Genomic DNA, 21,643 nt, shown 5'->3' on the forward strand with positions numbered 1-21,643 from the left:
ACCCTGTGACTGAGGTGATGTGAGCGGCCTAGAGACAGTGACGTGCAGGCAGTGCTGGAGAGCACAGGTGCTGCACTGTGCAGTGGGGAGCATGGTACTTGGGGGCACCAATCCTGATTATGGGGTGTCTTCTGCCCCCTCCCCTTCACCCAGAAGCAACCATTTCACTTGGCTGCTTGGGAGCAAGCCCTGCAGGAGCACCTCTGTGTGCAGAGGTGAAGTGCAGAAGTAATTTTGTACTGCAGTTTAAAGAGCTGAAGGAACAGGGAGTGGGCAGGGGCATTTATCTGACCAGCCATCATGCACTTCCTCCTCCCACAGCCCTGCTCCTGCCCAGGGCCATGTTACAGACCTTGGAACCTGAACTGAGGTGTTGCACCACCATATCTTGTGGCTCATCTTGTGGCCCCCTCCTGCTTGTGTACACAGTGCACAGTTCATTGCTCTTCTACATATTTATGTACCATTTCTTTAAAATAGTTTTTCACCCACCCTAGTATTTTTTACAACCTTTGAGCATTAAGAGGCATGGTTCAGGTTCTAAATGGTCAGATGTGAGGGTTTGTAATGGTTTTTCTCTCTCTCCCCATCAATTTGTCTGGATGGCTCTTCTGAACTTCTTCCAGTCCTGCACTTCTTTGCAAGTGGTGAAGGACTGGTGTAATAGTAATAGAGCTGCACTGGGAGCAGCACCCCTGCCCTGCTGCCCCAGCAGGCATTTCTGCTCTGCTTTTGCCATCCGCTGATGGCAGTAGGTGGAAGGCCCAGCAATGACCTTCTATAAGGGGTTTCTATACCCTCAGTGCACCTGTGGCTCACGGGGCAGTGGCAGCGTCCCCAGGGTGCTGTTCTGGATGCAGCGCATGTGGTAACATTTCCAAAAAAGCAAGGTGACAACTGATGCAGAGGTGCTGCTACCAGCCTAGTGACCAGCTCAGATCTGGAAAAATTATTTCCTATTCCAGTGCAGCCCGCAGCTGGAGCAAAGCGAGCCCCTTTTGGCGTCCATCACAAAGCTGGCAGGGCTGCCACGGCCGCGCGGGGCGGGAGGAACCCAGCGCTGCCCAGGGGCTGCCCGGTGCGCCGGGAGACGGCTGGGGGCAGCCGCAAGGTGATGCGTGAAGAGAGCAGCATCCTGCCATCCTGCTCCTTCCCATGCCGCCTGCGCGGGGGCGGCGCGGCCGGGGCTGCCCGGGCACCGGGAGCGGGGATGGGAGCGGGGCTGAGCGCGGGGATGAGCGTGGGGATGGGAGCGGGGATGGGAGCGAGGATGGACGCGGGGATGAGCGTGGGGATAGGGCTGAGCGTGGGGCTGGGGCAGAGCGCGGGGATGGACGCGGGGATGGGAGCAAGGATGGACGCGGGGATGGGGATGAGCGTGGGGATGGGGATGAGCGCGGGGATGAGCGTGGGGCTGGGGGTGAGCGGCGCCCCCGCCGCCGGGGCGGAGCGCGGAGGTTCCGCCGGCGCGGATTGGCCGCTGCGGGGGAGGGAGGGCGAGGGATGCTCCGCGCCGCCGCAGGTGCCGCGGTCCCGCACCGAGCCGAGCCGAGCCGGGCCGGGCCGGGCTGGGCTGAGCCGGCCCGTGCAGCGGAGCGCCTCGGAGCTGCTGCCCCGCGCCCCGCGCCGGGAGCGGCCCCGGCACTGAGTGGCGTTGCGGACGATGCCGCGGCGCGCCCCCGCGGAGATCACCGCGCTGTAACACCACCCCCCTCCCTTCCTCTTCCTCCTCCTCCTCCTCCCACGGGGCCGGGGGCGCCGAGCGGGCGAAGAGGCGGCAGGCGCGCCTTGCGCGGGGCGGGGGCCGCTGCCGCCCCCTGAGCATCCCTCCCTCCCTCCTCCCTGCCTCCCTCCGCCCCTCCGCGCCGCCTCCCTCCCTCCCTCCCTGCCGGCTCTATGGTGTGAGGGCAGCGATGCACAAGCACCACCACTGCTGCAAGTGCCCCGAGTGCTACGAGGTAACGCGGATGGCGGCCCTGCGGCGCATGGACCCCCCCTCGTACGGCGAGTGGCAGCACGAGCAGTACGGCTACGGCGGCTACGGCTCGCAGACCCTGCCCGCGCCCGGGGGGGCCGCGCCCGCCGCCCGCGGCAAGGCCAAGCTGGGGCCCCCCGCCCGCGACCCCGCCGCGCTGAAGCCGCCGCCGCCGGCGCCGGGCAAGAGCGCGGCCAAGGTGAACGGGAGCGGCCCGGGCTGGTGGCCCGAGTGCACGTGTTCGAGCCGCGACTGGTACGAGCAGGTACGGGCCAGCCCCGGGACGCGGCTCCCCGGTGCGGGACGCGGCGGGGCGGGCGGCGCTCGGGGTGACGCGGGGTTCCCGGCGGCTCCCGGCTCCTGCAGCATCACCCCGGGGGCGTGAGCAGCCGCCGGGGATGCCGGGGATGGGTACCGGCGGCGTGGCTCGGGTCGGGTTGGCGTTGCCGTGGTTCGGGCTGGATGCTGCGGTCCTGCCCGGCTTGGGAGCCCGGCACTGGAGCAGCTTTCCCGGGGCCGAACGGATCTTGCTTGGCGCCAGGTGGTCGTCGGGCGTTGATGTATTTTGGACGCCCCAGCTGAGGTGCTCGCCGCTCGCGGTGCCTGAAGCCCTGGCAGCGCCAAGGGCATCCCGTCGGGCTGTGTTTGGCAGGCATGGTGCGTGCTGCCCGCTGGGCAGCCTCGTGGGTTCGCGGTGTTGCTTGCCAGCGCTCCCAAAGTGTCACCCACTCTCCATTGAGTTGTGGTTTCCTCGCTCTGCTGCTACGTCCCTGCTCCCCGAGATTATTACGTAACCCTGCTCTGGTCGCTGGCGTGCTGTGTGCATTCTGCCCCATTTCACTGCCTCCATTTCTTCCCACACATTCATTTTATTAGTGCTCTCCAGGACCCATTCTCGGGCTGTGTCTCTCTCCCCTAAATAGAGAGACCAGTCTTGTTTTGAACCCACGAGCCAGCTTAGAAAATGGTTGGATCTTTTTGCAAAGCATTAAAATGGAGGCTAGACCCTGCCTGAAAAACAATTTACCCTGCTTGAGAGAAAGGCATTTCACTTTGCTTCTTCTGCTTCTTTCATTCATTATCTTCAAACCTCACATGATTTCTTATTGATCCTTCTAATTATTATTTCAAGATGCTGTAGCAGGCAGACACACGGGAATCAATGGGAATTCTCTCCTCCTCTGCTCTCGGCAAACACAACCCTCTTCTTCCCTTCCTCTGTTTTTTCTTCATTACTGTCTGTCTGTAGCTCTGGTTGAAATAATTAGATTCATAGCTGATAGCCCAGATTATATTTACAGAAGGCACCAAAAACTCCAGCCACCTTCCTATGAGCCTGGTCCTGCTTTCTGTCTCTTTGTATCAAAATCAGCCTCAGTTCTCTCTGGCCTGCTGATTCCTGGCAAGCATTCTTCCATCTTTCCTCCACTATCTCTTTCCTTCCCTCCATCCAAAGCAGCAAGCTGGGGGAGCAGAAAATCGAAGCATGTTTGCTCCCTTCTTTCTGCTCCTGCTTGATGAAAGGTCCGGCCCAGTATTCCTGGTAAGACGATTGCAAGCAGCGTGAGAAGGAAGTGATGCCAGCTGCATTGCTGCCGTGGCAGCCTGGGCAGGGGAGCCTTTCATGTTTTTGCAATGGTGGAAGAGAAATCATTGTCTCTTTGTGGTGCTGCCATGGAGCTTGGGCTGCTCGGAAAGTCCGCGTTGGGAATCTCTGCTCTGCCTTTGCCTTTCTGATCATGTTTAAAAAACAAAACAAAAAAAGGAAAATCAAAAGCTCCTCACGGCATTGCCAGCAACAGAGGATGCCAGTGTTTGAGGCTGTGTGAGCATAGCAGGGTCTGCATGTAGAATATGACGTGTGTGGTGTGTGCAGTGCCTGTATCAGAGCAGGCGGCCGCTCCCCGGTGTGGAGCAAATGTATGCTGTGAGTAAAGCCTGCAGCAAACGCCTCAGCAACGCTCTCCTCCTCATCCTCCTCAGCCAAGGCGCCTGAGCCCCAGGAATCCATGTTCCTCCCAGCCCAGGGGTGGGCAGAGGGACAAAAGGTGGTGACATGGAAACATGTAGGCATGGCTTGTGCCCGGGCAGGCAGGTCCAGTTGGCTCTGGGAGGCCGGGAGGTGTTGGGCTCTGGGTGGATTTGGCTGGAGGCTGCAGATGCAAAGCAATCTCCTTCACAGGCTGCCTCCGTTTCCAGGAGAGCCTTGGCTGGAGGCAGGGCTGCCATTTTTCAGGGCTGCCCCTTTAAATGAGCTCACTGTCCCTGTAAGCACTTCCAGCAGCTGAGGTGGGAAGGGGTGCACAGGCCAGGAGGCTTTCCCGGGTGAGCAGGGATCTGTTACCCTCCTGGGGAGCTTCACCAGCTCTCATTTAAGTGTTTTTCCTCCCCTTGCTTCTTTGTGCAGGCAGAGAAGCGTGTGCTAGTGCTCTGACATCAGAAACGTGCTCCCAGTTGCCTATGGTGCTGTATGTTCTCTGACATCATGGCACACTCACACAGCCAGAGCAGCTCCACGGCATGTGAGACGTGCCCACACGTGCTGCCCAACACACAGCACGGTCCCAGCGTCAACCTGCACCTCCTCCCACGTCCAGCCCCCGTCTGTTCTCTCCTCCTGCCTCTCCCCTTCTCTAGGACACATTTTAGCTTGCTCAGGCAATGCCAGTAACTGAGAATCCCTGATCCTCACCACAGGGAGGGAGGAAATCTCAGAGGTCTAGGTATCTCACATCGTTTTTGCTTTGCTTTTCTTCTCCCCCCTGAGATGTCTCCCATTTCTTTTCCCTTATCTATTCCTGTTCCCTGCTCGTTAGTTCCCAATCCCTGCTCTTGATGTCATTGCTGTCCTCCATTGTTCCCATCACTGTCCCTCCCACTGGCCCTGTGCCCTCCTTGTCCCCCTTTGCTGGCTGGTGGGGAGCTCAGTTCCTCCCTGCCAGGCTGGGGTGACAGGAGGACTCCTGGCTTTGGGGGAGGAACAGCAGTGTGATCCAGGGGAGCATCCCGGATGTGCAGCACTGCTCAAACCCTCCTCTGCCCTGCACAGTGACCCCACAGCCTCTCAGGAGAGGGTGCTCAGCTGCCTGCCCATGCCCAAGCCCCTTCCCCAGCCCTGCTCCAAGGGCTGAGGGTCCAGAAGCAGCACCTTTGCCTCCCACAGGGAATGTCCAGCCCTGAGTCTCAGCTCACTCTAAAGATTCTGGTGCCAGGCACAGTGACCAGAGCCCCATGAGGGTCCCAAGGGTGTCACCAGCATTTTCATGTGCATTTTGGGTGGCTGGGGCAGGGCCCAGGGCAGTGCAGCTCCCTGGCATGCAGCGAGGAAGGGCCCTCTGTCCCCAGGGCTGCCCCAGATCTGCTGGCCCTGCTTGGCCAGGAATGCAAGGTCCTGCTGTCCCCCTTTCTGTGGTCCCTTTCTCCTCTTGGGGTGGTCATTGCAATGAGACCTTGACCACCTGCAGATGCCCAGAGCATGCCAGGCTTGTGTGGCCTCCACCCCTGGCAGAAGTGTTCATGGGCAGGCAGGTGGAGGAGTGGGACAGCTCTTCCCTGCCCACCCTCAGCAGTGAGCATTTCACTGATTTCCAGGATGGTTTTCAATGCACAAACGTTGCTTGTTGAGTTCCTCCCATGCCCTGGGCAGTTACTGCAGTAGGTGAGCACAGGACAGCACATCTTGGCCTTTGCTGAGCCTTCAGATGATGCTGGGCTTGGGGCTCCTGTCTCTTGGGGCAGGGGGAGGAAAGAGCTGTGGAGAAACCATGGGGGTTCAGACCAGGATCCTGAGCGATGAGCAGGTATGGCTGGAAGGAAGGAGGGAAGGAGAGCACCAGGGGGGCAGGCAGGGAGCCAAATGCAGGTTGGTTTGTGGGAATGCAGGTTGGTTTGTGGGAAATGGCTGAAGCCCCAGATGTTCCCTGGGGAGGTGCGAGGGAGGGTGAGAGGAACAGGGTGCCGGGGACGTGGAGGCAGTGGAGGTGGTGAGGTTGGCAGGGTGATGTTGCTATGGCTACTCCCGTGCTATTCATAGAAGAAATTAGCTAAATCTTTGCACTGAAACGTGGAGGAGGAGAGAGGAGGAAGGCGTTCTCCGTGTTTGGAGGGAAGGAGAGAAGCCAAAACAGTAAGGGGGTGAAGTTTTCCTTCTTTTCTCTGTGCCTGCACTGTGGAGGGGCATTTCAGGGGAGCACCACTGCCTGAGCTGCCCAGCACCGGCAGGATGGGAAGGATGCAGGCAAAGAGGAGCTGTCCCATGGGAAAGTCCCCCCTGCAGAGCTTCCACACAGAGCCCCACGTGGCAGGATGAGTTCTGTACCGTGCCAGAAGCACAGGAGACATCCTTTTAATTAAAGACAGCCAATCTGTGAAAGGTATTTTTGGCAACCTAAATGTAGATGCAACTGTAGTGAAACTTGTCCTTTGCGTCTGGCTCCATGGCTGAACATAGAGCTTATCTGCTCCTGGCCCCATCCACCTGCTCAGCCCCTGCTCTCTGGCCACTGGTGGTGCCCCTGTCCTCCCTCCACCTCCAGCATCTCTTCCAGCATGTCCCCCTGCCAGCCGGAGTCCCAGAGAGTCTTCCCTGTCCCTCACTCCCCATCACACTCCACTCCCTCGTGAGAGTTTGATTCCCCTTCCACAGACCTGTTTGTCACCTCCTCACTCACGATGTGTAAATCTGCGTGTCTGTTCCTAATATATCCCCCTCCATCTGATCTCACCTCTCAGCTTGCTTCTTGGGCATCTCCATCTGGTGCTCCTGCCGTCATCACCCAGCTGAGTTGCTATGAGCAGGTGCTGAGCTGCTCTGCTTCCCCCCAGCCCAGCCTCACACCCAGCCTCGCACCCACCCTCGCCCCTTGCCCCCTGGCAAGAAGCTGATTTTCCCCATGCTTTTGATGTTCCTTTCCTGCCCCTCAGATGAAATCAAGGCCTAGATAATGTTATTTTTTCACAGTCATACCCCTTTCCTGTGCCTCTCCTGGGAAAACCTTGGCACACAGATGCTGAGTGAGCTGGTTCTCCTCACCCGCCCCGGAGCATCCCGTGTCTTGCTGTCACCCATCCCCTGGAGTGAGGAGAATCAGATGTTCTCAGTGCTCCTTCACTGTTGAATTCATTTAGGAGTTAACAGCTGAGGGCATTTTTCTCCTTAGCTTATTGATTCACCTGTAAGGCTTTCCCCCTTTCTTTGGGCACGTGAGTCCCTTGGACAGGGGCTGCACCCTTGTGCTCGTTGGCTTTTCTGACTCATCCCTTTAATACAGTAAGGGATAATGCTGGAATTAGAGAAGTGAGTTGAAGGACTGAGCTTAGCTCCTCTCCAGCTGGGTTACTGAGTGCTGCCTGCCAGCCAGCCCAGATGTGCAGACTGCAGCCCCAGAGCTGTGCCTGGCTGCTGGCTTTGGGGTCCTGGGGCAGCACAGGGAGAGGGGCTGGAGCTGTGTCTGAGCTGGCTGTGCCAGAGATGCAGCTGCTGCTCTAGAGGCAGGGTCTGAAGCCAGAGGTGGAAGAGACCCCATCAATGCAAGCTGTGGAAGAAGAGCAAAGTACCTGCCAGAAATGGGAGGATGTGGCCCTGCCACCCTGCTGGAGGAGGAGGAGGAGGAGGAGAGTGCTTGGTGAGGCATGCAGGGCCAAGCACAGGCATGTTTCAGCAGGGGTGTGTGCAGTGTGGAGGAAGTTGCTCCTTGAGAGGAACCTGGGGGCAGCAGGAAGCCCATCAGCCTCCACTGTGACAGCACTGCTGTCACTCCTGTAGGACGGATGTCCATGCCCCTGTGGCTGTGCTTTCCACTAGCTCGTCCAGCACCTCTGAACCTGCCTGAGCCCAGTCCTGACCAGTGCCAGGAATCTGCTGGCCATCCTCAGGTGTGGGTCCCACGGGGGTTGGATGAGAGGGAGACCCAGGGACAGCTGTACCAGAGGTCCAGCCTGGTACCCTGGTGCAGGGGAGGTGGGAGGAGGCAGCAGGAGCTGTCACTGTCACTGTTCCTGGAGAGCTGCCTTGCTCGGGTAAGCCCCTCGCACGTCCTGTGCTATTATGGGAGGAGAGAAGCTTCCGTTCCTTCCCGAGCTGTGAATGCTCATTTAGAGAGGGGAAGTCATTAAGACTAATCAGGAGTAATCAGGGCCGTGCTGATGTGCCGGGCCCCGCTGTGCACAGCCCGGTGCAGGATGCTCTGCAAGGGGACCTGGGCTCTGGGTGCCAGGGGAGGGAGGTCCTGCCCTGCTCATGTGGGGACTGGGGGGCTCTGCCACCCCAAATCCTGTGTGCAGGCAGGAGGGACAGAGAGCCTGGGGCTCAGCCTGGCAGCTGTGATGCAGGGATGGGTGTAAGCCCTGCTGTGAGGTTGTGCCAGCACTGTGGGTGCAGTGGGCTGTGCTAATGCTCACAGCTGGTTTTAACACATGCAAAGATGGGATGATGTAGGGAGTCCTCAAGGGCCCTCGTTGCAAATCCAGCAATATGCTGTGAGCATGTATCAGGGACTTAGAGATGAAAACTTTTAATACAGTGTTTAACAAGTGCAGAATACCTGAATTTGGAATGAACTCTGCAGTTTAACTTGCAGAGCTCGCTCGATGGGGCTTGCGGAAGGGCTGTTCCAAGGGTGTAATTATTTTTGGGAACATGCAGTGCTTCAGAGCACCCCAGACCAGGCCCTAGATACCTTCTTGTCACCTTTGTATTAACTAGAATTTTTCTTGAATCTCTGTTGATGGGTTTTGGTTTGCTTTTTTTCCCACAGAAACAGGTTTCTTAACACTTGTTAATTGGGTGTGCACTGGAACTTACTGAAAAGAAGAAATTAGGATATTTGAGTCCCAGGAACCAAAGAAATCTTTATTTTAACACTGTTCCTTATTCTCTCTTTTCCCCCTATACATATGTATTTGTCTGAGAGGAAGATAAAAGCATGTGACTCTTTCAGATAATAACTCTTCCTGTGCAAAAAGGAATCAAGTAAATTTTATTTGGTACCGCCAGGTCAAAGAGAAGCTACTGAAGTCCAGAAGCTCTGCAAATTGGGTCACTTATTTTAGTGGGCTGAGCCTGGAACAGGATGTCTAACTTTCAAGTTTGAACACCCTGGCCTTAATGGTTTCTAAATGGAAACTTATATTCGACAGAGCTTCTCTTTGGGAAGCTTTCTTCCTGTGCTGCTACTGAGTAAAGGCTTTTTCCAGTCCCTATTTAAGCTACTCTTTAACAAAAAAAAAAAAAAAAAAAAAAAAAGGCACCAAAACAAAGATTAAACCTTCAGTAGCTGCTTGTGTTCACATTACACTTGGGGCACTTCAGTGGCTTTGCCAAAGCTCCTTGTGAGCAGGGACCTTTCAAGTCCCGTGTTCCGTGTTTGTTTCCGGCTGGCCGCGGCGCTTTAAGCCGGTGCCGAGGGGCAGCCGTGGGGCCGGGGCTGTGCTGCCCCAGAGCCTGCTCCTGCCACCTGAACAGCCCAGCTCAGCCTGGAGAGAAGGGCTGCTCTTGCTTGCAGGCCACCAGGCTGGCTGGGAGCCGAGCATGGGGAGGGAGGCAGCAGCTGGCACCTGGCTGGATGGGACTGGCACAGGGCGTGGGCACCTGCGAGCTCCAGAGTCAGCCCAGCATCCTTCCCTACATCGTTGGTGCCACGTTTTGAGCTGTGCAGGAGGGCAGGGGCCAGCCTCAGCCTGTCACTGCCCTTCATGCAGGCACACTTGTTGGGTCGTGTCCTCCCCCTGCCCAAACCATGTCAGCCAACAGGTTGCTCTTGCAGGAGATGAGGAAAAATGCAGAGAGAATTCCTTTATCCAGCCCAGTTAAAAGGAAGGGTTATTCATCTCTGGCCAAGAACTTCCTCAGCCTCCAAAAGTTTTCAGGTTTTTTCTGCTGCCTTTCCCTGTCCCATCCTGTGGGCACCCTGCAGGATCAACTTTCCCTCAGAGTTCTGTTGATGCTTCCAAGCAACCTCAGCTCTGGCCACCATGTAAAGCCCAGGAAAGAAAAGAGAGATGAGCACAGGGATCTGTGAGGATGGGACCAACCCTGGGACCAGCACCTCTCCCCTTGAGAATGGAAGAGTTAGGTCAAAGCATGGATTTGGTCTTGAGATGTCAGAAAAACCCTGCATCTCATGGGGCAGCTGGGAGCAGGCTTCAGTCTGGGGAGGGATGTGCCATGCTTTGCTTCCTACAGGAGGACTGTGAGGTGGCTTCTCTGGGCACAGCCAGGGGAAAACCAGGGGGGTCTCTGGGGGGTCAGGGGCAACCTGGAGGGAAGATGCCAGCACCTCTCTGCTCTACACACCTGCTGTTCAGAAATGGCAGAGCCAGACTCATCCCCTCCTTTCCTCAGGGAGCCTCAAGAGTGGGTTTCTGTGTGGCCTTGACCACAAGTTCAGGTTGCTGGGGAGGAGCTGTGTCCTCTCAGGTGCAGTGGGAGCCACGTGTTGGGCCCTGGCTTGGGGCAGGAAGGAGCCCGGCGTTGGTAAAAGCAGCATCTGGGCACATGTGGGCAGCCAGGCTGGCACAAAGCAGATGAGAGTGTCAGGGCTCATCAGGGTGAGAGCTGAGCAGGGGCTCTGTGTGTGCTGCAGGCAGGACCTGAGCTCGTTCCTGTGACATTGATTCAGCAGCTTGGTGCAAACCCACTCCCCACAAGATCCTGTTGTGTCTGGGCATCCTGCGGCTGACCCCACTGCCTGCAGCACCCTCGGCATCCCCGAGCCTGTACCTGCTTGTTCACAGCCAGAATTCAACAGGGCTGGGTCCTGCCACAGAGCAGCTGCTTCCAGAGCTGGAAATGCACAGCTTTCTCCATGCTTTAACACCCTTTAAAAAAAAATCAAAGCAGATGGAGCTGGACTACAAGCAGCTCAGTGTCAGCCCTGATTAGATAATTCTGTTGGGCATTTCCCCACTTGTGACCTCTGCTCCTGAGAGCTTTTAAAGGGATGTAAAGATGGAATTTCACTTATCTTCAGAGCCATTTCCTTCTGAGCGCTGCTATTATACCTCAGATGATATGAAACAAAGGATATTAAAAGACAGATTGAATTTTCACTCTGATCCAGTCTGGGGAAACAAAGGAGTTAAATTAGTGCTTTGCTTCTCATGCATCAGCCCAGTGTCTCAAGCAGCCACTGTGTCCTGCACATTCCTCCTTGCACCACACATGGGACATCCCACCCTCCTGCAGACAGCAGCTCTGTGTGTTTGGCCTGCTCTGGAGGCTGCTGTTGTTCCTGTTGCTGGTTAAGATGGAAATGTGTTTATCTGTGATCACAATCCAGTTGCCTTGTCCTGGGACACCTGTAGCACGTGTATTTTGCCTCCAGCAGGTACACATCTCCTGACCTCTGTGGGCTGGCCCCATGCTGGTTCTGTGGAGGATGTGAAGCTGGAAAAGCTTTGGGAATCTCAGTTCTGGAGACATCATCTTGAACTTTCAGTTCAGAGTCTCCCTGCCCAGCTCCTGTGTGCCAGCCCTGAGAGCAGTCCTGGGGAAATGCCACAGGGCAGGACCCAACCCTCAGCAGCAGGCTAGTGAACCTCCATTTGCATGTAATTGCAGCTTTTCTTTTGCTTGGAAGTTTTGGGAAATCATGTTTTGCAGTTCCTACCTTTGTGCCAGCAGATGACAGCAGTAGAACTGAGGTGAGGGGTGATACCTGTAGATGTTTGGGGCTTTGGTGCTCCCAGGTGACAGTGTTAGTGTCACTGGGCTGCCAGTTTGGGCCCAAGTGGAGCCCAAATAGCAGCAGTCCCTCACAGATCACTACCCAGAGGGGATATCTAAGGGTGCTTCTGAAGGGCTACATCCTGTACCTGAGATTTTTTCCAACACTGCTGCCTGCCTGGCTGTTCCCTGCCCGTGCTGCAGTGGCATTTCTGAGCCTGTAGAGGAGAAGACATCCCTCCTGCCCTGCACACAGCAGCTGCCCCAAACAGGCACGAAGGTCTGTACAGGGAGCCAGTCCCTCTCTGGGGCTGCCTGGGGCAGATTGCTGCTCCTCCATCAGCTCCTGGGCTGTGGCTGCCACCAGGACTGCTGTGCTGAGCTCAGTGAATGCAAGGCTCTGCTTCGCTCAGCCCTGGGAGACCAGAGAGCGCTTCAATCCTGACCTTCAAACTTCATCCCCCTTCACCACGGTTTCCTTTGACTCCTGTTGCTGCCCAGATTTTCTCAACAGCTGTCCTCTGCCTCGCTGGCTTTGTGCCCAGATCAATCTCTCTGCAGCTGTGCAGTGCCCTCCTCACTGCCCAAGGTCCTCCTTGAGTCCCTGCAGCCTCCATCCCCTGACACCAAGGGCCTGATGGAAAGAGTTCAGGGCACCTCCAGCTCTGCTGCCATGGAATGAGAACTGTAGCACTTGGACTATTTCTATTTCTATTTCTATTTCTATTTCTATTTCTATTTCTATTTCTATTTCTATTTCTATTTCTATTTCTATTTCTATTTCTATTTCTATTTCTTTATATATTTACATTTATTTTTATATATATATATATATTCTATTCTAAACCCCCCAAGCGCAAACAGGGCTTGGTAAATAATATTGTGATGAAGGGGTTTAGATGGAAGAGATCTGACAGCCCCCATTGAACGTGGTCTGAATGCACAGCCCTGTTCCCTCTCCTCCCTGTATTGCAAGGCCCTGCTCCTTAGGGCATAAATTACTTACCCTTCCTTATGGAATTGAAGGCATGGTTAATTCACCAGCACGTTCCTGCTGCCCAGCAAAAAATTATGGCTGTCTCTGTCTTCCCCTGGCTAGCAGAGCTGCTCAGTACCTCTGCCTGACTGGTGGAGAGAGGCAAAATCTTTCATTTTCAGGTGCTCTGCTTATTTCTGAGCCTTAGGTCTTATCTGTCTCTTCAGTAGGACAGTTAAAGTGCAAATATTGAAATATTTGCAAGTGGGAGTCAGAATTAATGCCCAAACACCTTTGCTGTAGTAGCTGGAATAGCTGGCTGCAGGAAGCAAGTGGGGATTTCCTGGTCTGAGTTCCTCCTGACCATGTGTGACTTTGTTTTAGAGCAGCCACTCACACTGGGTATCTCCTGGGTCCCATCTGGAGCCTGAGTGGGAAATTGTGCTCCTAGCAGTATTCCGAGATGTAAAAAATCACTAGTGTGGAATGGCTGCAAAGGATGCTCGGTGCACGGGGAGCAGGCTGAACAAAATATGTCCTCAGGGCTCACCAGTGTGTGAGAGAGGCAATGTGATGTGTGATTTTTGGGCTATTATTAATTCAACAAAGAGTGCAGTGGGGCTCAGTGGAAGACTCAGGCTGGACCTGCAAAAGCCTCTATAACATTATTATATAGAACACTTCTCCCTGGGAGGGATCCAAAGCATCATTTGTGGATGTGAATTCTTTTTATAAATCATGGGGCACATGATGGCTACATTCACTTAGGCTGCCTCTTCTGCATCCTTCCTGGAAACTCATCTAATAAGAGCTGGCATCTGGGTGTTCAAACCTTGATGTGTTACCGGTTGTTAATTGCTGGCAGTAGAAGTGCTTCTTTTCTGCCTTGAAATGTGGAATCCCTTCCTAGAATTGCACTGGGGACTAATAAAAGCCACTGCCAGGTTTAATATATTCTATCTCTCAAATTATCTGGATTAAATACAAGGGCTGTGTACTGCCAGAGAGGGGATATTCCCAGTTTAACATTGCTTCTGGGACTTGGAGATCCCAAGACACTCGACCTGAAAATTGTGATTCTCCTTTGTGTGGAGGAGGGGTTTGGCAGGAGTGCTTGGAAGTGGTCATATTTGCCTGAGTTAGAGAATTAATTGCCATAAAAACTATGGTTTTGTAACCAATAGTTACAGCTGCAGGAAAGATCAGAAAGCATCTAAATAAATCAAATTAACTACCTCCTGCTCCATCCATATGAGAGCAGAACCTTCCAGGGCAGGATTTAAACCACAGGCTGGTTGGTCCTTAACTCTCTCCTCCACTAATTGAGGAGAGTGAATAGTCAGAAATAGAGTCAGCTAAAGCAGGGCACAGTGGGCACTGCAGTGCTGGGGTATGGAGGAGGCTGGTGTGACATTCATGGGCTGCTCTCAGTCAGGGATGGGCAAACCCAGACAGGAGCGATGAGGAGGCAGCTGGTTCCTGTGGAAACATCACAGATCAGAGGCTGGGGGGCCGTGTGGTCAAACACCCTGTTGATGGGCAGGCAGTGGTGCTGGTGGTTGTTTCAGTAGTCCACCTTGCCTGGCTGCTGTTGGTGATGCCCAGGCAGGCTCACTCCCCCTCCCCGGTGGTTCCTGTCTCACTCCGCTGCTCTTCTCCTCACGAGCCCGAGGATAATGAAGCGAGTTCCAGCCCCCGCTGCCCTTCCAGGCTTGCCCTGCTCCGCTGTGTGCGGCGGGGAATGCCAGCCCTGGATCTGCCTCTGGCTTTGGCCGCTCCTCCCTCATTCCCAGCGCCCAGGAGGCTCCGGCAGCCCCCGCCTTCAGCAGCGGCGGCGCTGGACAGCTCCGGGGCGGGACCCTCAGCGGCCCGGCCCTGCTCCTCCTCCTCCACCTCCGGGCCCCGTCCCGCGCCTCCGGCCGGCCATCCTCGTCCCAGATCGCCTGCCGTCCCACTCCGGAGGAACCCAGGTTCCTCCGATCGTCCCGTCCCGTCCCACCCCGGTTCCTCCGACCGTCCCGTCCCGTCCTTCCCCGTCCCTTCCCGTCTCATCCCGGTTCTTCCGACCGTCCCGTCTCGCCCCGTCCCGTTCCTCCCCGTCCCGTCCCGTCTCGTCCCTCCCAGTCCCGTCCCACCCCGGTTCCTCCGACTGTCCCGTCCCTCCCCGTCCCATCCCGTCTCGTCCCTCCCAGTCCCGTCCCTCTCTCCTCCGGCCTCCCCATGGTTTTGGCCGTCCCGTCCTGTCCCTCCTTCGGCCGTCCCTAATCCCCAGCCGTCCGGTCCCGTCCCGTCCCTCCCCTGGCCTCACCCGCCCCCGGCCTACGGCGCTGCACCTTCTCCCATCCCTTTCTCGGCCCTCCCTCCCTCCGTGCCTGCCCCGCCATGTGCAGCGAGCCGAGGCCGAGGCAGCCCGGGAGGAGGGACCCGGAGGGGGTCACAGGGAGCCCTCCAGGACAGGAGGATGTGTGTGCTGCTGTCAGGATGGGCCGAGGCTGCCCAGCAGTCATGAGGATCAGGGAACAAATGCTGTCACCTCTCTCAGGGCATGGTGGCCCTGTGCTTAGGAGGAACAGCAGCTGTTGGAAGGTGTTTGGTGTGCTGGCAGTAAATTCCTCCCCCAGAAAGGCTTCTTTCCCTACTCCTCATATCTCCTAACCTCTCGCTAGTGTGAAATTCACATAAATTTTGGGAGTCTGACACAGGCCTGAGAGAATTTCCAGTGTTCCCTATGTCCCTCCCAGCAGCCAAGGCCATGGGGTGTTTGGGACACACCAGCTCTGAGGACAGACTGATGCCCAGAGCTGTGCTGTGGCCCTGCTCCTGTCGCAGGGCTGTTGGACAAACAGAGCCCTTCCCGAACCTCCCAGCGCTGCCTGGCCTGGAGGGTCCGTGCTGGCGTGGCCAGGGGAGAGGCAGTGCACCACCAGGGCTGGGTCCGTGGCTCAGCTTGGTGACATCCCCCTTTTGTCTCCTCACAGGCCAACCCCGCTCCCATTATGGTGAACACTGACTCGCTGGAACAAGGGCTCTCTGTAAGTCTCCCAGTTTCCTTTTGCTTCCTTTGATCAAGTGCTGCATTTTCCCTGCTCAGCAATGCAGGAAAGACTTTCCCAGCTCAAGGAGGCCCTGGTAAGGCAGCAGAAGATCCTGATACCCACGCCATGTCCCCATAGCTCATCCCACCCCAAACCTTGGGACTGGGTGACACAGCACAGAGCCAAGGCCAGCAGCAGGTGATGCTGGGGCTCCAGCACAAGGAGGCACAAGGCAAAAGGCCTCAGCAGAGGAGCTGGGGATCCCAGATGGTTGTGCTCAGGGTTAATCATACAGTCATTTCCTCTGCCTCTCATACAGGGGGGTTGAGGGGCTCTTCCTGCACTGCCTCAGTCTCCTTAGGCAACTTCAGGAGGAGTGCAGAGCTCTCTGGGTGCTTGCTGGCATCTCCCTCACCGGTCCTCAGGGCAGCAGGGCCCACCAGGTGCTGCTCCTCTGCCACTGAAGGCTGCCAGCAGCTGAGCAGTGCTTGGTGAGTGTGTTTGCAGCATTTGGCACCCTGTAGTAGTGGTGTAGTATAAGATAATCCTCCTCAGTTTGTGGCAGACAGGGTTTGCCTCCTGCTCCATCCTTCCCCAGAACATTTGTAACTCATTCCTGCGGGGCAGATGAAGGGAGCAGGGTGGCCAGCATGGGTGTCTGGCCAGCAGCACTGGCTCTGTGCTTGTGGGGTGTTTCCCTTCTTTGCCCAAAGGAGCCCAGCTCACAGCTTTGCCAGGGCTGGGTGCTTTGCCTCAGGTTTACTTTTGATGAATCAAACTGCAGCTGCCTCCACAGCAGTGGAGCAGCACCAGGACTCAGAGCTGGGGTGGGTCCATCTCTGGAGTCAGGGTGGTGGCCACAGGTGAATTTGCCGCAGGGGACTTCTGGGGGTTGAATTTGCCCTGTAGAAATCTGCAGATCTCAGCCCACAGCCTGTGATGGGGTCAGTGCCCATCAGAGCTGCACTGGGCTGTTGAGAAGAGCCACAGAAAAGAAGGAGAGCCTGGCTGAGACCTTTCCAGCCCTGGCTGTGTAATTAAGCCTGAATTAAAGCCACCTGACTGGGGAGGAAGGCAGTGGTGCATCTCTCAGTGTGCTGGCCCTGGGTCCAGCAGCCTTGTATCAATGTGGCAGAGGGGAGCAGCTGTCCCCAAAGGTTACTTTCCCCAAACACATGGTAGGGCAGAGAGGAATTCCTGGGTGGAAAGGCTGCTTTCACATCCATTTTGTACCCTCCCTGGGTACCAAATGTCGCACCTCTGGAGGAACATTGCCCACTCATCACTGCAGGCACCAGCACTGCATCCTGTGCCACCCTCCATCCATGCCCATCCCTCCTGCCTGCCCCTGTGAGCCCAAGGGCAAGGAGAGGAGAGCCCAGGGGCCAGGGACAGGCTCTGTCACCCCAGGCAGGTTCCTGAGCCCTGCAGAGCCCAGGAAGCTCTGGGAGCCCTCATGTGGGGCAGCAGCCACTCCTTCCACTGCAGGGCACTCCACGTTCCTGCCTCCTGGCTGCTTCCCTGTGCTCCAGCTCATCAACCTCACATCCCTCCCTCTCCCTCCACCTCCCTATCCATGTCCACCCCTTCTCCCTGCACTTTGGCTGGGTTTCAGGGGGTGCTCTGCACCCCAGACAGGTGCCAGCATCATGCTGGGGGTGACAGTCACTGCTCCCATCCATCCAAACTCAGCAGAACATGCTGGGACCTGTCCTGCAGGGGTCCAAAGGGCCACCAGATTAGCTGTGCTCTGCTGGCTGTGATCTGGTGTGTGTCACCTCTGGCTGCCCAGAGCAGGGGAGACAGCTCAGTTTGATTCCTGTCAGCATCCAGCCTGGAAACTCTTGCCTTCTACTCCATGTTATACCAGGAAACAGGCCTTGCTCCATCTTTTCCTTCTCTGGGGTGCTGGATTCCTCAGGCTTCAGAGAAAACAACTCAGCAGTTTCCCAGCTCAGCAAAGGAGCCACACCAGGACCTTGCTGCAAACACCAAAATGCCCAATCTGGAAACATGAGGGTTTTTTTACAAACCCAAAATCTGAAGCCCGTTGGTACAGCATGTATTTGGAAGGGTTAAATTCACATCTTCCAGTCTTTAATTACTTAACTGTTCATTGCTTTCCGTAATGATAAACAGATGGAAGTAGTCTAGTTCCTTCCTGTTCTAGTTCCATTGATTGCATTGGACTGGCTGTTGGGCTTGATTTGGCCCTGCCTGTTTATCAAGAAGTCTGTTCTGCATTTCAATGTCCCCATCCACCCACTCCCATCCCCAGGAGCACTCTGAGGTGGGGGCTGCAGCACTGGGATGGCTGGGGCTCAGTCTGTGGCTTGAGCAGAGCCCAGCATCCCCAGGGTGTAAAAACCCAAATAATCCACTATAAAATGCCTGCAGTGTTAAAATCATCCGTTGATGATTTTAAGGAGATTGCTGGAGGGCATCATCCATGCTCACAGTTTCACATCTTGGTGGATTTTGCCCAGCATGTCCATAATGTGGAGATGGAGAATTGGAAACAGAGTTTCCATGGCAGATGAGATCTCTGCATTTCAGAGCTGCCTCTCTAAAGCTAAAACAACTTCTTGCTGCCAGGCAGTTCCAAAATGAACAAGGAAAGTCACTCCAAAGCCCTTGAGGAGTTGAAAGTTTCAGAGTGAGGTTTTCAGTTGAAGGTTTTCAGGCTTCCTTGGAGCTTGATTTGGTGCCTCATTGCCCAGCAGTGAGGTCCAATCACCTTCAGTTGCCTAAAAGCCAGGTGTGAGGATGGCAGGTGCTTTCCAGGCCTGATTTCAGTCAGTGGGTCCCTCACACCTTGGTCCAGGTGCTGGCTGGGCCCATCCCAGTGCCAATTCCCAGGCAGTGTGTCTGTGCTGTCCTCACAGCTGTTGTAGGGCTGCAAACCCTTCACTCTGCCCAGCTCAGCAGGTTGGTCCTCTGGCAAAGGCTGACCCCAAACAGGGCATTTATCCCCTCTGTGCACGAGGCCAGCCCCGTGGGCACTGCACACGAGGGGCTGAGGCCAGGGGGTGGCTGGAGGGCAGTCAGGAGGTCTCAGTGCTGCAGCAGGACACATGGACACGGGCAGGTGAAGGGAGGCAGCTCTTGACCTATTTTCCCTGGGCCCCCTGCCATGTGCAGGCAGGCAGAGCTCTCCTGTGCCAGCGCTGGTGGTGCCAGTGCCAGCAGGGAGGTGCCCATTGCACCCGCTGCCCTGGCACGGGTCTGCTCCCCTCTCCCCGTGCTGGGGCAGCTGTGGGGCATTGCCAAATGCTCTCCACACCCAGGGCTGGCTGGCACAACCAGGGGCTGGCTCTGCAGTCTTCAAACCCTCTCCATTATCTCGATAAAAGGCTGCTCCACCAGCAGGTCCCACTGCTCACATCCCAAGCACAGGATACGGGCAGGACCTTGCTCCAAAAGGGACTGTGAGCTCTGTTATCCTTCCTGCAGAGGATTTACTCTTGCAGCCTGGTTGCCTATCTGGGTTGCATTTGAGGAACCTGATCTTTGCCTTATGAATCTGGCCTTCTTTTTTTATTTAAAAAACAAACCAACAAGCAAAACCACAAAAACCAGCCAATCACCCCCCAACCCAAAAACCCACCTCAAATCCTTACTCTGCAGCAAATTTCAAGAGGTGTTCCACGTGGGCTGTGGCGGTGTTGGCCGGCAGAGCCTGCAGACAGCTTGCAGTAGCTCTGGAAGGTGTGTGCTCCTCTGTTTATCAGATGAGTGTTCCCTCTGCAGCCTTCTGTTGATGAGCTAAATGCCATCATCGGTAACCATTCCCCTCCTGCTCAGAGGAGGAGAGGGCCAGCAAAGGCGCCTCTTCCCGAGCCATCAGGTGGGCTTGTTGCACAGGAAGGGCCTGGAAAAAATACCCATACTCTTTTCCATCAGAAACCAGGTGATGCTTAGGATCAGGATATGCTGGGAACAGCTAATTGGCCCCTGACAGTGCTGTGAGCTCTGCAGGTGTTACCCGAGGAGAGCAGGGTGTGGTGCATCTTCCCAGCCAGGCGTCTTCCCTCTGGAGATGGCCCCAAACAGGATCTGGGGAGCAGCACAGGGCACTGGCAAAGGACAGGGGGATCAGTCTGTGGCAGAGCCAGGTCCTGGCAGCTCTGGTGGGTATCATGGGGAGGTTTTTGCCATCAGTGAGTGACTGGTATTTGATTTTCCGACACTGGAACGTTCGCTTTGTTGGCTTGTTCCCTTGGTTACGTTGTATATATTAAGTTCTTCATTTGCCTTCCTTATACAATTAATTGGCATTCCAATTGCGTGAATTTTGAAAACACAACCAGTGCCAAAACTTCACGGTCAGGCCTGGCTGACCCCAGCAGACACCACACCAAGCAAACACCTACGCCACTGGTTCTGTGGGAGCAGTGCAGAACAGTGCTCAGCATTGGCAGCTCGGCGATTTGGGGAGTGGGGCTGTCCCAGCTCAGCTGCCTGGCAGCACCGGGGTGTGTGACAGAGTTTGTGCAGGGCTCTCGGTGCAGCCCAAATGTGTGACACCGGGTTCTGTGCAGGGCTCTTGGCGCAGCCTGGGTGTGTGACAGGGTCTGTCTGTGCCGGGCTCTCGGTGCACCCAGGTGTGTGACAGGGTCTGTGCAGGGCTCTTGGTGCAGCCCAGGGTCCGTGCAGGGCTCTTGGTGCACCCCAGGCTCTGTGCAGGGCGCTCGGTGTCTGTGCCGGGCTCTTGATGTCTGTGCGGGGTTCTCGGTGCACCCTGCGCTCTGTGGGGGCTCTTGGTGCAGCCCAGGGTCTGTTTGGGGCTCTCGGTGCAGCCCCGGTGTGTGACAGGCTCTGTGTTGGGCTCTCGGTGCAGCCCCGGTGCCGCTGGCAGTCCCGCCCCGCGCTGGCTCTGCTCATGGCTCACAGATTGTCAGAGCTCTCTGCAGATCCCATCCTGCAGGGATGTGTACGCTGTTCCCTGCGCCCGTGGGTGTGCATATGGCTGCCTGTGTGGCAACTGTGCCGAGTGCCAAAGCACAGAGGACAATGTGTGTAGTAGCAAAGGGTGCCAGCAATCCGAGCTGCTGGAAAACCAGGGAGAGGCACCCCACGCACCGGGATAGCAACTGCAGAGAGGGATGGGATGGGATGGGATGGGATGGGATGGGATGGGATGGGATGGGATGGGATGGGATGGGATGGGATGGGATGGGATGGGATGGGATGGGATGGGATGGGGGCTGTGCTGAGGGAGGCTCTGAGGGTGGCAGGGGCCAGTGAGCTGGCTGCACTTAGGGTTAGTCAATATGGGAAGACGAGAGGAGGAAAAGCAGCCCATGCCCAAGGGGGAACCTGTGGCAAGGGAAGCAATGCCCCTCTGCCCACAGGAGCACAGCACAAGGTGGCACTGACCATGTGTGCCTGACCCTCTGAGGCTGGCTGGGATCCTGCTGTGGGTTAACCCCTGTCACTATAGAACACAAAAGAACACAAGCACACACACTGCTGTTCTCAGGGTGAAGAAAAGGGCAGTTTATTTTCTGACTTCAACATTTATAGTTTTCCAAAAGTGACAGTGGATTGGAGGGTGACAGTGCCACCTCTCCAATGACACTGGACAAGCCAACAGTTTATCAACTTTCTCTTCCTCCACAAAAGAATGCAAAACAAAGAGTTATTTAAGTTATTTACAGAAAGTGTGTGAGAAAGTTTGCTACAAGAATGTCAACATCAGAAGGCTTAGAAAATCTTAAAAAATCAGGGCAACAAACCTCACCACTTCTGGTGCTTTTCTGCTGCAGCATCCTCCTGTAAGATTTGGCCAAAGCCCTTCCCAATGTGCTGGGAGGATCTGAGTATCCTACTGTTGGAGTATCTGATGTCCCAACCCTGAACTGTCCCCTGAAATCTTCCCATGGCTGAGAGGCACCAGGCACAGGGCACATCCAAGGAGGGACAACACACCCAGCCTGTGTTCACTGGACCCTCATTCCCATCTCTTTGCCCAGCCTCATCCTTGAGGTGCA

General features: G+C 55.9%; 1 protein-coding gene across 1 annotated transcript in view; it reads left to right on the forward strand.

Moving 5' to 3' along the window:
- Positions 1–21,643, forward strand: part of DLG3 (discs large MAGUK scaffold protein 3) — a 77,129-nt gene that overhangs the window by 23,237 nt on the left and 32,249 nt on the right. Inside the window, exon 5 of the mRNA XM_059482770.1 lies at positions 15,594–15,647. Coding sequence (XP_059338753.1) covers positions 15,594–15,647 — 54 coding nt within the window. The remainder of the gene's footprint in view (positions 1–15,593; positions 15,648–21,643) is intronic.

Source organism: Ammospiza nelsoni, chromosome 15 (genome assembly GCF_027579445.1).
Source record: "Ammospiza nelsoni isolate bAmmNel1 chromosome 15, bAmmNel1.pri, whole genome shotgun sequence".
NCBI classification, from domain to species: Eukaryota; Metazoa; Chordata; class Aves; order Passeriformes; family Passerellidae; genus Ammospiza; species Ammospiza nelsoni.